General features: G+C 33.6%; 1 protein-coding gene across 2 annotated transcripts in view; it reads left to right on the forward strand.

The window, feature by feature from the left end:
- The window catches only part of EYS (eyes shut homolog), a 1,666,475-nt gene that overhangs the window by 1,005,728 nt on the left and 645,487 nt on the right, over positions 1 to 15,260 (forward strand). For both annotated transcript variants that reach the window (XM_067702876.1, XM_067702877.1), the window contains exon 27: positions 12,092 to 12,242. In XM_067702876.1, the coding sequence (XP_067558977.1) occupies positions 12,092 to 12,242 (151 nt within the window). The remainder of the gene's footprint in view (positions 1 to 12,091; positions 12,243 to 15,260) is intronic.

Consider the following 15,260-nt stretch of genomic DNA (forward strand, 5'->3'; position numbering starts at 1 on the left):
TAGGTTCATCCCTTTCATCACTTTAAATATATTGTGCCACTTCCTTCTGGCCTGTAGAATTTCTGCTGAGAAATCAGCTGATAACCTTAAAGGAGTTCCTTTGTATATTATCTGTTGCTTTTCCTTTGTTGATTTTAATAGTTTTCTTTGCCTTTAAATTTTGTCATCTTCTTTACTGTGTTTTTCAGTGTGTTCCTCCTTGGATTTATCTTGCCTAGGACTCTCTGTGGTTCCTGGACATGGGTGAATGCTTCCTTTCCCATGTTCAGGAAGTTTTCAGCTATTATCCCTTCAAACGTTTTCTCAGGTCATTTCTCTCTCTCTTCTCCTTCTGAGAACCCTATAATGTGAATGTTGATACATTTAATGTTGTCCCAGAAGTCTCTTTGACTGTCTTCATTTCCTTTCATTCTTTTTTCCTTATTCTGTTCCACAGCAGTGATTTCCAACATTCTTCAGTTCACATATCTGTTCTTCTGCTATTGATTCCTTCTAGTGTATTTTTATTTCTGATATTGCATTGTTCATCTCCATTTGTTTGTCCTTTAGTTCTTCTAGGTCTTTGTTAAACATTTCTTGTATCTTTTCAATCTGTGCCTTTATTCTTTTTCCAAGATCTTGGATCATCTTCACTATCATTATTCTGAATTTGTTTTCCAGTAGATTGCCTATCTCCACTTCACTTAGCTGTTCTTCTGGGTTTTTATCTTGTTCCTTCATCTGGGACATATTCCTCATATTCCATCTCATTTTGTCTAACTTTCTGTGATTACAGTTTCTTTTCCACAAGCTGCAGGATTGTAGTTCTTCTTGCATCTGCTGTCTGCCCCCTGGTGGATGAGGCTGTCTAAGAGGCTTGTACAGGCTTCCTGGTGGGATGGTTTTATTCCTGCACACTGGTTGCTAGAGTGGGGTCTTGTACCTCTGGTGGGCAGGGCAGTTCACAGGAAGAATTTAAGCAGCCTGTCTGTTGGTGTGTGAGGCTGTGTTCCTGCCTTGTTGGTTGTTTGACATGAGGCATCCCAGTACTGGAGCCCACCAGCTGTTGGGTGGAGCTAGGTCTTGGAAGGGAAATGGCACCCTCCTGGAGGGCTCATGCCAATGAGCACTCACCAGCACTGCTTCTGCCAGCATCTTTATCCCCACAGTGGGCCACAGCCTCCCCCAACTCCACAGGAGACCCTCCAATACTAGCAGGTAGGTCTAGCCCAGTCTCTTTTGAGGTCACTGTCTTTGTGTGTACTAGACCTTGTGTGTGCCCTCCAAGTGTGGAGTTTTTGTTTCCCCCAGTCCTGTGAAATCCTTGCAATCAAACGCTGCTGGGCTTCAAAACCATATTCTCTTCCCATTGCCAGACTCCTAGGCTGGGAAGCCTGATGTGGGGCTCAGGACTTTTACTCCTGTGGGAGAACTTCTGTGGTATAACTATTTTCCAGTTTGTGGGTCACCCACCTGACAGATATGGGATTTGATTTTATTGCGATTGTGCCCCTCCTACCATCTTGTTGTAGCTTCTCCTTTGTCTTTGGATATAGGGTATCTTTTTTGGTAGGTTCCAGCATTTGTTTTTTGCTGATGGCTGTTCAGCAGTTAGCTGTGATTTTGATGTTTTTGTAAGAATGGATAAGCTCACGTCCTTCTACTCTGCCATCTGAAAAAGAGTTGTAGATTCTTCACTGGGTAAGGGATCTATCAAAACAACAATGTCTTTTGCCATTCATGCAATCAGCACACTACAAAAAGCTGGGCAGCTATTGAGCCAATCTGCCACGTTCTTCCCACACACAAAGAGGTGCAAAAGCCAACTATACATTTAAAAAAATAGTATAGTAGATATTTCATCTCAAGGAAATATTGCTAGCAGTGGCTTAATTGCTGATATATAAAGATAATAATTGAATATACTGTTCTTGATTAAACTTAATGAGTGATCTTATTATTTAATAATCTAATGTCAATTATTTTAATATTGAGTATTGTTTCACAGGTCCTAAATATAATTTAATTGGAACCACAATTGTTAATGTGGGATATTAACTATATCACTGATATTTAATCTCAATCACAAATTCAAAAAATATATTTAGAAAACCATCTCTCCAGTAGAAAGGTCTGACGTTTTAGCTGGGAACAGTCTTTCAGAAGAATCATGACATATGTAGAAAAAAATGTTTTCCACAGAAGAACATAGGGAAAAAATATCTCTTCTCATGCTTCTTAAGAGTATGCATGCTGAAAGAAAAGATCAACTAGAATAATAGTTTAGAATTAGCCAGAAAACAACTCAATTTCATGGGTATTTTCAATATGAAATGCAAAGCTTTTAGCTTCTCTTTGTGGAGCTGCCCATAATTGTTAGACAATCTGACTATGGCTCACTGAATGCAAACAGTTACTTTATCAGTAGAAAGACCCATGGGCAGAAGTGTAATCCTGTCCTAACGTGGAAGCTGGAGCCAACCCATGGTCCCAGAAGAGGAGGAAGCCAAGCCCTGGCAGCTTATGGGCTCCCTGTCAACCACAAGCCTCTGCCTTAGAATCACACTCAGTGTAGGAGAGAAGAGTTGGTGTATTTCTAGGAACACAGTTGATGTATAAACTCAAATGCAGAATTGATTTTTTTCTAAGGTCGGTAAGACAATGCCTAAGTTTTATTAATAAACCAAAGATGGACAAATCAAAACTCTGCCAATTAAGAGATCATTTTTTCACTGGAGACATGAAATATAAAAATATCAAGCAGTCACATAACAAGAGACAACAGTACATAATTGAATGCAAAATAAATGACACACTATGGTGGTACTAAATGGTAAAGAAATCATTAAGACTGCAAATATTTGTAACATTTTAAGTAATAAATGAAGCTGAAGTAAACTCCTAATTATGAGTAGTGTTTAAGTGGATAGAAGAGAAACCTTGGTAGGTGGGGCAGGGAAGAGACTGATCTAATTGTAGCAGAAAATTCCTCTTGTGGAGCTGCCAGAGATACAGTTGGTAAGTAAGAGCCTAAGTTGGAGGGAGTGGGTACAAGAATTACAAATGGGGGTTTTCTACTTAGTTCTTTTGGCAATGATCTGCCAGTCAAAGTGTTAAATCTGGGAGTTTAACTCAGTTTAATTTTTTTAAATACAAAATTTTGCTATTTCAATTTTATGGTAATTTCTTTATATTTTTATGGCTAATTAAACAAATTAATGTTGTTTTTAATATAAATATGGTAGACAATTAACAAAGAACACATGTTCAGATTTTATGGGAAGGTTTATCACTGTCAATTAAAAACAAATTTAACATAAGCTGGAAGTCAGAGTAATTGTTAAATCATGACTTTTACAATCTCAGAATAATCAGATTGAGAGTTGATATCCAACATGTAGGAATTTTGTTATTTTCTGTCTTTTTGATTGTTTATTTACAAGGTTGGCCTATTCCATGTATTCTCTCCAGTTTTTGCTAACACACGTGGCAGCTGAGAACTTGTTGCTATAAGATGAGCGGTAGTCATGCAAATAGGAAAACAGTGGGAAACCCACATCACCACTATGTTCATCATGGATACCTTACCTTTCCTGGCATCTACCATGAGTACCTAAACATAATAGAATTTATGGCATACTAAACTTTTCTTTCAGGTTCTAATTACTGAAGAGTTGTAGTGATTACTTATGTGACTACAGAGGACAAATATAAATCACTACAAGTTTGGGAGAAGAACAATTAAAAGTAGTTCAAACAACAGGAGTCCTCAAGAGAGTTCTATATATGTTTGTAATTATGAAAAAAAAACCTGTTCTATTCATTTGACCTTTAAAGCACCTTTTGTGCTGATTTTAGAGAAAGCCTTAAGAAGTCTTGATGGAAAAATTTTACACTGCACAGTGTGCTGGACAAACTGTATCATCAGCAAATGTTAAACAATAATGTTGTAAGACTGTTTTCCTGCATCCTGTCAATTCCTGTTAGACTCAATAGGGCACAATCAGAACAGCATTACCTCCACTCTAATGAAAGATATGACTGCCGTTAAAAGTGTGTCTCTTGAAGAAAATAACAATCCAGTTAGATGAAATATTAGAGTTGCATTTTTGGCAAAGAAAATCTGATGGTCTACATTGTTATGATGAGGGGGACATACTTACCTTTCATCTTCCTTCAGCTACTGGAATATATGTATGAGAAAAGATGATATGCCATCCTGGTATTCATTTACAGTGGGTAATTTATTTCAGAAATGATAATAGCTTTGAAAACAAGAATAACAAAAGCAGAATTTTAAGTATGAAAATGTCCCATGCTTATTTAAAGTCTGTAGTATTAGTATATAGACAATAATGTTCTTGATGGTGAATCAGTCTACCTTGTGTGACAATGAATAGAAGTTGTATTAAAATAATAAAAATCATAATAAATTTCAAGGAAAAACATCAAATGTGATATGCTCACAAATAATTTCTCACCATGATATATGAACTTCAGTTCTTCTGTTCAGATGAAAGGTCATGGTCAGTCTATAGATTGGAGTTGATAGTCAAAGTCTCGTCACCTGACCCACTGCTACTCATGCAAAAAAAAAAAAAAAAAAAAACTCCTTAAGGGATTAAATTCCATGTGGCTAATGTTAATTAAGAAGGACATGTCTTGAGATTCTGACAAAAACTATTATAAGGTCTAGCTCCAACTGAGAATCACATTCCATACTCAACATTAATCCTGCTTCACTGATGTGATTATAAGATAATAGGAAAGCTCTTCCTGTACATTGGGGCAAACAATCATCCCAGGACTCTCCATACTCTAGGTACTAGTATGTGTATCAGTCAGGGCTTTCCCAGAGAAACAGACCCAGCAGAAGATATATATTAGGATAATTATTTCAAGGAATTGGCTTATGGATTGTGGGGTCTGGCTGGATAAGTACAACATCTGAAGGGCAGGCCTGCATGCTGGAAACTTTGGGCAGGAGTCGAAACCACAGTTCACACATGAAATTTATTCTTCTTCAGGGAAACATCAGTTTTGCTCTCAAAGACTTTCAGTTGATTAGATGAGGTCCATTCACATTATGGAAGGTCATCTCCTTTACTTAAAGTCAACTGATGGTAGGTGGGGACAACATAACAAAATGTCTTCACAGCAACACCTAGTTTAGTGTTTGATTGAAAAACAGGGGACTGTAGCCTAGCTAAGTTGTCACATAAAATTAACCATCACAGGTAGTAAATTGAGAAAAATTTCAGAAGAAAACTTAGGAATATACCATGTAAATATTAAGAAGCTTATATATTGCAAATCAAATGCTAGAATTTTTCTTAAGAAAATAAAATATGTGTATTAAAATTTACAGAACAGACATATATTGTAGTTTTATAGAAGGGTAAAAAAAATGGGGCAAAATACACCCAAATACTCAATGGTTGGATATTTTAGAAATAAATTAAAGTATGAACAATTACTATACATTCATTAAAATTAATAGTTCGGAATAACATTAACATACATAAATGGTTACATCATATTCATAGTATTATAGTAAGAAAGAAGACAAACTCTGAAAGAGTTTATACGTTACATTTTCAACTTTGGAGTAAATTCTATAATAAAATGAAGGTTTTAAATTGTAATAAAAGAAAAATTGTTCCTTTTGGGTTCAATGGAGGTCATTGTGCTTTTCCTTTTTTATATTTTCAGTATTTTATGAAATATTTTCTAACAAATACTTGAATTGGAAAAACTAGAGCACATGCTCTCTTCAAAATAAAAATGCTGTCAGTCATTAGGCACATAATATATTTCGGACAGTGTCCTGGAAAACTTCTCAATATTCAACACATACTGCAGTGTTCGCCACATACAAGGTCCTGTTCTAGATGTTAGGATGCAGTAATAATGTAAGAAAAAGCTCTCTTCATGATGTTTACATTCTGTAGAGACTGAGCTACCAACCTCTGTACTGAATATAACGTGTTCCACATTTCAAAGTAGACAAGCTTAAAAATCTGGTATTGAACTGAACTCGCATTCTTAACTATAAGCAAAAAAAGTCTGTAATTTGGAAGCACTTACTGTTATTTACATTTTTCGTTGTATATGTTGTATTTAAATAAAATTCAGACTCTTAACCAACTTAAAAAAAAAAAGGTCTTTAAAACTCCACTTTATTTCTCTTCTAGCTTTCACCTGCACTCAAAATCTCTCATCTGTAGCATCTACTATTCTTCCCTTTTCTTATTGTAATCATCTTAATCACCCAGAGATCAACTCTGGAGTATTTTTAACTTTAGTTTACATTTCATTGTAGTCTGCACTACACAACTTAGTACAATTGTGTATGAAATTAATATATATGTCACATTTTCTCATTATTCTTCTCTAAGTAGTCAGTTCTGCAAGGATAGAGGTCACAGTTGAATATGAATTAAACACAAATGGTTAAATGAAGGAAAGCAGGTAGACATGTTTCTTCCCATTAGGATAAAATATTCTAATTTGTAATATAACTACTATAAATGTATTTTATATATACACATACATATGTATTTTAGATACATATATGCAGATATATGTGTGTGCACATATATGTACATGTGGGTATACATATATGTATATCCCTTTAAATTTTAGAATATAGAATAACTTTTATTTCTTCATAAAAATGCCACTGACAATTTTTGGAATAAAAAATAGATTATAAATGATAAACATTTCAATACATCAAGAAAATCAGTGAAAAAGAGTTATAAGAGACAATACTGGGCATACTAAACATTAAACTAAATTGTGCCACTACAATAATTAAAGCAGTATAACTGGTTTCAAATATCACACTGAAAAACTATACAATGCAAAGTGAAGAAGCATATGCTTTACATGTAAATTATTACTGTGAAGTGCTGGTAACTTTCAAATCTGTCCATAAGTATAAGCAAATACTTATTAATTGGACAGGAAGAATTTTCATGCAGAGAATATGTTGAAAATACTGATAGATATTATCATATGAATATAAATATAGAACTAAACAAAATCTTTGGCACTCTAACAATGCTGATTGGGACAGTTTCTAGATTGTAACTTGGCAATTTGATAATAAACCCTTAAAATTGCCAATGATTTGCTTCAATAATTCACTTTTAAGAACACTTCTATGAAAATTATTAATTAAGGGTTAGATGACTTTTCACAAATCACAAAATCATTTATTATTTCTGAATCTTAGAAACTAAATATCCAGCAATAGGTTATATAATCATTAAGGAGAATTGAAAAAAAATCTTAATGAAAATGTATAGCTATTGATCTATATTTTATTGATATTGCAAAAACCAAGTGACAAAGATTCCAAATGATGACTTTAGTTGACTGTTTAAAAACAAAATTCAACTGAGTAAATTTTAAAGATCTTACTGTCTTTATTCAGTGATTCATGGATCATGTAGCATTCAACCTAACAGCTAGAAAGGAGATCCAAAGAGCTACACAAGGCAACAGATTTTATAGGCAGAGAGAGCAGAAACAAGGAAGTCATACAAGGAAAAATAGTAGATTGGTTATTGTAAGACTACTTTCTTCACAGGGATGGCAGGGTCTTATCAGGCAGATTATGTAACTAATGCTGGTCAGTTCCTCATTGACTGGTTTAAGATTCCATTTCTGGGAACCTCATATTAAGTTAATTAAAACTTGGTTTGGTGACATGAGGGCTTCACATTAGTGACTCCACTTTGGGCCTGTTTTCTTGTCTTTAACAATTATGTTGGATAAATTTCTTTTTTTTTCTAATTTTTTATAACAAACTTATGTTGCTCTGTAGTCAGGAAAAAAAGTGAGTTTATATATATTATTTTATAGTTACTCTTTCAGTTATTACAATTAAAGGGCAAATAAATATATTTGAAATCTTAATGGTTATCATTTGCTTCATAAAATATGGGAAATTAGTTCATTAACAAAATATTAGTGAATAATTATTATTGCTATTCTAATATCATGAAACAGTACAAGTTATTTTTCCAAACATTAAAATTTAGAGATTGATTGGAATAAAAGTAGCTGTGCTTTTTATTTTTATCATTTAATGAATAAATTCCTGGAAGCTATATCCTCCCAAAGATATTTTTAACAGTTTAATTGTAAGAAATAATTAACACAGAAAGCTTCTTGTTTGCTTCTAGATACAGAATGCAAGAATATCAAGTGGATTCTAAAAATGTTCCACACATTTTTCTCCCATGTTCTTAATATAGAGAATATTATTGATTTTTTCTTTTTTTAATTCAAAACTTTATCAAAGCCTTAAATTGGCTGCCTGGCTACACCAGGTCTTATGCTATTAACTTTATATCATGGTATAAATAGAAGGGTGCAAAAAAAATATCTGTAAATATTTTTTTTAGGAAAAAAAGTACATACATCATAAGCCTGATTCAATTATTTCATTGTTTTTATTCTATATTCTCTACAAAACAAGCTAAATGTGTGTATGTTTGTGTGTTGTATAAAACCTGACCATATTCACATATATGGAACTCTGTAATTAACTACAGACTTTCCAGGACCATGAAATCATTACTAAAATTGACCACATCCTGAGCTATGCAGTCTAAGTCACTACACTTCAAAGATTGAAAAGCAAATAGAGAATATTCAACAAGCTTGATTTAAATAAAGTTTAAAATTTGATAAAATTTTATAATGTAAAAAAAATGAGAAAATCCCTGTACATTTGTAAACTTGAAGTACAATTTTGAATAATTCTTGAACCAAAGAAAAACATCACAAGATAAATTAGAAAACATTTTGAACAGATGATAATGAAAAATAGAACTTGTTGAATATAACTAAATCTATTCTTAAAAGGGAAAATTTACAATCTTAAGAGCATATATTATATTAAGACCCCTAGAAACAGGAGAGTAAATTAAGCTCAAAGGAAAGTTAAAGGAAGAACATCCTAAAGATAAGAGCAGAAGTTAACAAAGTGGAAAACAGAGACTGGCCACCATCAACAATACCAAAAGCATTCCTTGAAATTTACTACTCCCTACCAATACTGATCTACAAAGCAAATAAAATGGGAAAAGACAAAAATAGCCAACATCACAGGAAAGAGAGCTGTCATTAGAGTTTTGACACCAATAAAAATATAAAAGGAAATTATGAAATATTTTATGCTAATTATTTTCAAAATATAAATTAAATTTAAAAATCTGAGAAAAAGACACAACTTAACAAATTGGACACAATCCATAGATAGCTACATTTATTAAATCCATATTTAATATTTACCTAAAAAAACCTCTCCAAGCCCAGGTGGCTGTACTAGTAAAATCTGTCTTATGTGAAAGAATATTACATAAACTTTCTGAAAGAATATAAGGACAGCATAATCTTGAAACCAACATTTTTCAAGAGCAGTACTAGAGAGGAAATTTGAAGGATGCTCTCTCTCTCTCTCTCTCTCTCTCTCTCTCTCTATATATATATATATATATATATATATATATGTATATATATATATATAATATTAGTATTTCACAGTGTGGTATTGGTACAGGGTTAGAAATTTAGACAAATAAAATAGAGATCCCAGGAACACACAGACACACACAAACACCTATTGCTAAAAAAAATATAGGGGAGGAAAAAACAAGTAGGAGTACTTACGTACTCTACTGGGTATTAAATACTATATTTTTAGAGTAAGTTTTAAGACAGTGATATATTTACACAAAGATAGAAAAATTGACCAGTGGAACAGAATAGAGAGTCTAGAAACAGACTCATATATATGTGAACATGATTTATGATTGATACATACCTGAGACTATATAAAAAACCAACCCCTAGTGGATTGTGGAGCTAAGTGTCAGTAGTAAAATAATATTTTCAAAAATGACATAGAAAAGGAACAACAACAAAATATGAATCATTATATAAAAGTTTGATCTATTACCATACATTAAAATTAAGAGCTTTTGATCATTAAAATACACTATTAAGAAAGTAAAAATGTGAGACACTGAAAAGAAAAATAAAATGTTTGCAACACAAACAGAGCATATATATATCCCAAATATGGAGAACTCTAAGTGATTTTTGTTAAATCCTCAACAGAAATGCATAAATATTGCACCAAACAATATACACAAGCATGTTTATATCATCAATATTCATGATAGCACCAAAATGTACAGCAACACTGAAATAAGTAATTTGTAAAATATCAATATAAAATATGTTGAAAAAGAACAAACTGCTATTAAATTCAATGCCAAAGGTGAATATGGAAAGCATAATGTTGAATGAAGTTGGAAGGTGTGTGATAAAGTATACCGGAGTTGGAGTGGGGATTCTTAAGAGTAAGTTTCTACCTCTTGACCTAGGTAGGGCTTACTTGAGTATAATCACAATATGGTAGTTCATAGAGATTTACCCTTTACCCATTGCATCATGCATAATTCAATTTAAAAACTTTATGTAAATATACAAATACCACATCTTCTTTATTCATTCATCTGTTGATGGACACTTAGGCTGCTTCCATAATTTATAACTGTAAATGGATTATAACCTAAAAAAATTTGAATCACTATGTGGTACACTTGAAACTAATATAATATTGTAAATCAACTAAATCCCAATTTTAAGAAATGAAACTCTGCCGTTTGTTAACAACATGGATAGTCCTAGGAGGTATCATGCTTACTGAAATAAGTTAATCAGAGAGAGACATGAAATAAGTCAATCAGAGAGACACAAATACTCTATGTTATCACTTACATGTGGAATCTAAAACATAAAACAAATGAATATAGCAAAACAGAAACAGACTCTCCGGTACAGAGAACAGACTGGTGGTTACCAGTGAGGAGGACCATGGTGGGGAGAGGAAGGATAGGGGTAGGGGATTGAGAGGTACAAATGACTATATATTAAATGGATAGGCTACAGAAGAGTACCGTACAGCACAGGGAAATATAACCATTATTTTGTCATGACTTTAAATGGAGTATAATGTATAAAAATGTTGAGTTGCTGTTTTGTACACCTGAAACTTATATGATGTTGTAAATCAACTTTACTTTAATAAAGATGGATAAAAGAAGAGGCAGAATGTCACATATTCATAATATAGGATGACATAGGTGAATGTTACATGGGTGTCTTACAATATGAGTATCTTGAAATGGATTATAATTAAGGTTACTTGCTGGGTAGGTAAACAAATAAATTGACTAGACAGTGGATCTACCAAATTTTTCTATAGTGTTAGATAACAAATATTTTTGTGTCTTCATGTCTCAGAGTCTTTTTTGCAACTATAAACTCTGCCATGAAAGCAGCCTTAGATTATATGTAAAGAAATGTGTGGTTCTGTTCCAATTAAACTTTATTTATAAAGAGGTGGCAGGCAAGATTTGGCCGATGGGCCACTGCTTCTAATACCTGGATTAGATGATTAGTTAAACAGATGGCTAGAGTGAGTGAGACATGCATATCTACAAGTTGAAGCATTTTTTCTCATCTTTCTAAAAAATGGGCACATAAAAATTATTGCTGGAAATCTCCTAATTAAGTTATATTTAGTTAAATTATTTTTTTTAATTTTACTTGCTATACTTCTTGCTATGATTTATATTTCCACAACTAATTACTCGCTGCTGTATTACTATTTTCAACCTAAAGATATATAGTACACAAGATAACCATATCTAAACCTGATCCCTTTCAATAATTTTCACTCACAGATAAAATTAACAATGTAAAAAACTGAAGTAGACTATTATGCTCTAACATTGTTTTAGTTATTTTTGAGAAACATCTGTTTATTATCAGGATTTGTTTATTTCATTAGGTGATTGCTACAGTTTGTTGTTTTATTAAAGTTTAACTTTATATTTATGTGCTAAAATCATTGAGGATTTCTAATTTAGAATAGATTAATCTACTTCTGGCTTTGTTGGTTTTATGGTGAGATAATCTATGTACTTAAATCTTTCTTCTTTTGTTAATAGCGTAACTAATTGGTCAAACAGATGTTTTTACAACACATGCTAAAACCATAAATTTCTTATCTAAATGGTTGCAGGCAAGAATTGGATCCATGTAAAGCTGAACTGATTATTCTAGGGAAGACTATAAAAGCAAGCGAATCTATTGGTTATGTACCAGGAAAAGCACTGCCAGAATCAGGGGCTGTCTTTATTGGTGGACTTCCAGATCTTCATGAAGCAAACCAGGTATTTCTGTTGATGACATAAAATATATTCCTTATGTTATTGTATGAAAAGGAAAAGTGGGAAAACTTTAGAAGTTTCCTCGTTAGTGGGATTATCTACATGGTATCAAAAAAAATTTTTTTGCATTCTACTAACATATATATTGTCATCCATTCTGCCAAAGTGTACTAAAAGTGTATTGTTCTCATTACTTAGAATTACTCCAGTGTCAAGCTGCTTTCCCATCTTATGGCTATATACATGCATTATATTTCATGGTAAAATTAAGTGTGTGTGCTTTTCTTCACCCCTATGCTTGTGATTTCCCTGGATATATGAGGAGTTGGCTCATATATCCACACATAAAATATGATTCAAGAAATGGAACTGGAACTCCATCCCCCAGTCTCTGCTTCACAAAGGGTTCCCAAGTATAAGAACACTCTCTACTGAGTTCTGTACTTATGCCAGCCTACTCACTAAATCTCCATTTAGGTAATTAGCTCATTGTTATCATTATTAACCTGTATTTTAGGGTGAGAGCTTGCATGCTGACTTAAATGGTATTGATTATATGGTTCCACTTTTTTATTATAGGCCATTAATTTAAAAATTTGACATTGCTTGTTAAGTGTACCAATAGCTTAATGTACCATAAGTGTACCATTTATGGATATTTTCTCCTACTGTATTTATCATTGTACTCTACAGATTTGGACATACTATTTTTATATTTTTGGAAATATAAAATGCTATTATTTAAAATTCTCACAAGTAATATGAATTGGGTATAAATCTACTCACTATTTGATAACTATTATGATTCCATTATAAATAAACTTTAAAAAAAATCACAACAAATATACATAAAGAACAAAAGTCTCCTGCATAGTTGATGTGACACATATGCCTTGAACAAAATAAGGAAATTATATAACTGTAAGCATATGGAATTTACTTTAGATTCAGCTTTACTCCATTAACAGTATATTTATTTATCATTAAACAGACTTATGGGCCTTTTTCTATTATATTAATACAATTTATTGACTTTTTCCTAGATAAACCAGCCTATAAGCTCAATAAGATTAGAAAATATCTGTTTTGTTTACCTTTCTATCCCCCCAAGGCAAGGATAGTTTCTGTTACATAGTAAGTTCTCAATAAACATCTTTTGAATGAATAGTTCAAAAATGGATTAAAAGATTCTAAAAATTTACGTAAATTTATCTTTAGTCATTTATATTAGGATTGTTCTCATTTCATAACTATTATATATTTCCCAAATAAAAGGTGAGTTTTCATATAGAATTTAATTTTTGTGAGCATACATTAATTAAAAGCAGGTTCTTAAGACTCAAGGAGATACACAAGTATCTCTAATACAGATAGGTATTTACTCTAATTGAAATACAAACAAAATATGGAACCAATATAGAAAAACAGAAAAGGAAGCCTTCTGATCTCCTTAGGGGAGTAAGGGAGTTTGTAGTTAGATAGAGATCTGAGGGATGATCAGATACATAATACATAGACTATCATTGCAGGCAGACAAAACGTCACACACACACAGGCTTAGTAATGGGAAGGCCTAGGAAAGGAAGAGTGGGAGTAGAAGTAATTTATTACTGGGGAGACATGGATTTTAATGTGAATTGAGCAGGAGGAAGGCTTGTTGTTAGAAAATTCATCACGCAGTCTGAGCACAATGGATCCTGAATGAAATACAAAAAAGTGCATATTTATAGGCTGGTGCCTGGAGGAACCATTTAAGAAGTTTGAACAAGGAGTGGCATGTAGTTTTCACTCAGGTAGCAACAAAAGTATAGGATTGAAAAGGTTTAGACTACAGGTCAAGAATTGGTAGTTAGTCAATAAGAATAATTAAACAAGAAATGATGCTGTGCAATAAGACTGAGAGGACGACTGCAGAAGCCAAGGTATTTGTGAATAATTATAGATACGAAGATAGAAAACTTCAGAATTTGAATGACCAGGTTGGCTTATGTAAGCAGAGAATTCATGTGGAAATCACAAGTTTGTTTACAGGAACAGATGGCAGGTTCATTTTGGTAGTTGTTACTTTGGGCAGGGATAATTTTCAAATATTTTTAACAACTGGCTTGCAAATATCACTACCTCATCAGTTCTTTGCATCATTACATTCCTGCTGCACATCATCTATATTAGCAGAACATTGTGACATAGAATAATTCATTTGAAATATGGGCCTTGAGTGATGTCAGCAACACAGTATAGTGAGATGCTCTATCTCTCCCCTTCAATCTACAACTAGTAAACTATCCACAACTCAACAAAGATGCTTCTGCCCAACAAACCAGGATGCTGGAGAATTCCTCACATCTGTCTATCTAAAGGAGCATGGACTGGAACACACACAGGAGGCAGAACCAGGGGAATGGCAGAGGCAGTGCCTTCAATCCTGGCCCTCTAGCCATGGCAGCTGAGCCTGCAGCTGCAGAGAATCCAGGAGCAGCAGGGAAGGTGGCACAGGTGACCCAGGCCCCGAGCCACAGGCAACAGAGGAGCAGCAGCAGCAGGGTCAGGGACCCCATCCCCACAGCTACAGAGACATCTCCACTTCCAGCACCCACCCACCTACAGTGGCAGAGCCTGCAAACTTAACACTGGTCATGGCAGAGGTGCCCAGATTCCCTACCTTTCTTCCCACTGAGACAGTAGAGCCTGTGGCGATCCCAGACACAGAGGAAGAACCCACCATCCTGGACCCCAGGTGGCAACGACAGTGACATTGACAGCAGGAAGGCACCAATGACCCTGGAAGCATAAGTGGTGGTAACAAGGGCACAGGAATACACCTTTTGCAGAGGCCATGGAGGGTGAAAATTACTGACTCTCAAGTATGACCAGAGGCGGCTCAGGTGAGAGAAATTGAAAACTTATACTATATCAATGCCTACTGCAACAACAAAAAAGACCTCTAATTTCTCACCTATTGAATCAATAGAATCAAGTAGAGAGAGGCTTCAAATGCATCATCTTAGGAACAAATCATCA

The sequence above is a fragment of the Pseudorca crassidens genome, chromosome 13 (assembly GCF_039906515.1).
Source record: "Pseudorca crassidens isolate mPseCra1 chromosome 13, mPseCra1.hap1, whole genome shotgun sequence".
In the NCBI taxonomy this organism is placed as follows: Eukaryota; Metazoa; Chordata; class Mammalia; order Artiodactyla; family Delphinidae; genus Pseudorca; species Pseudorca crassidens.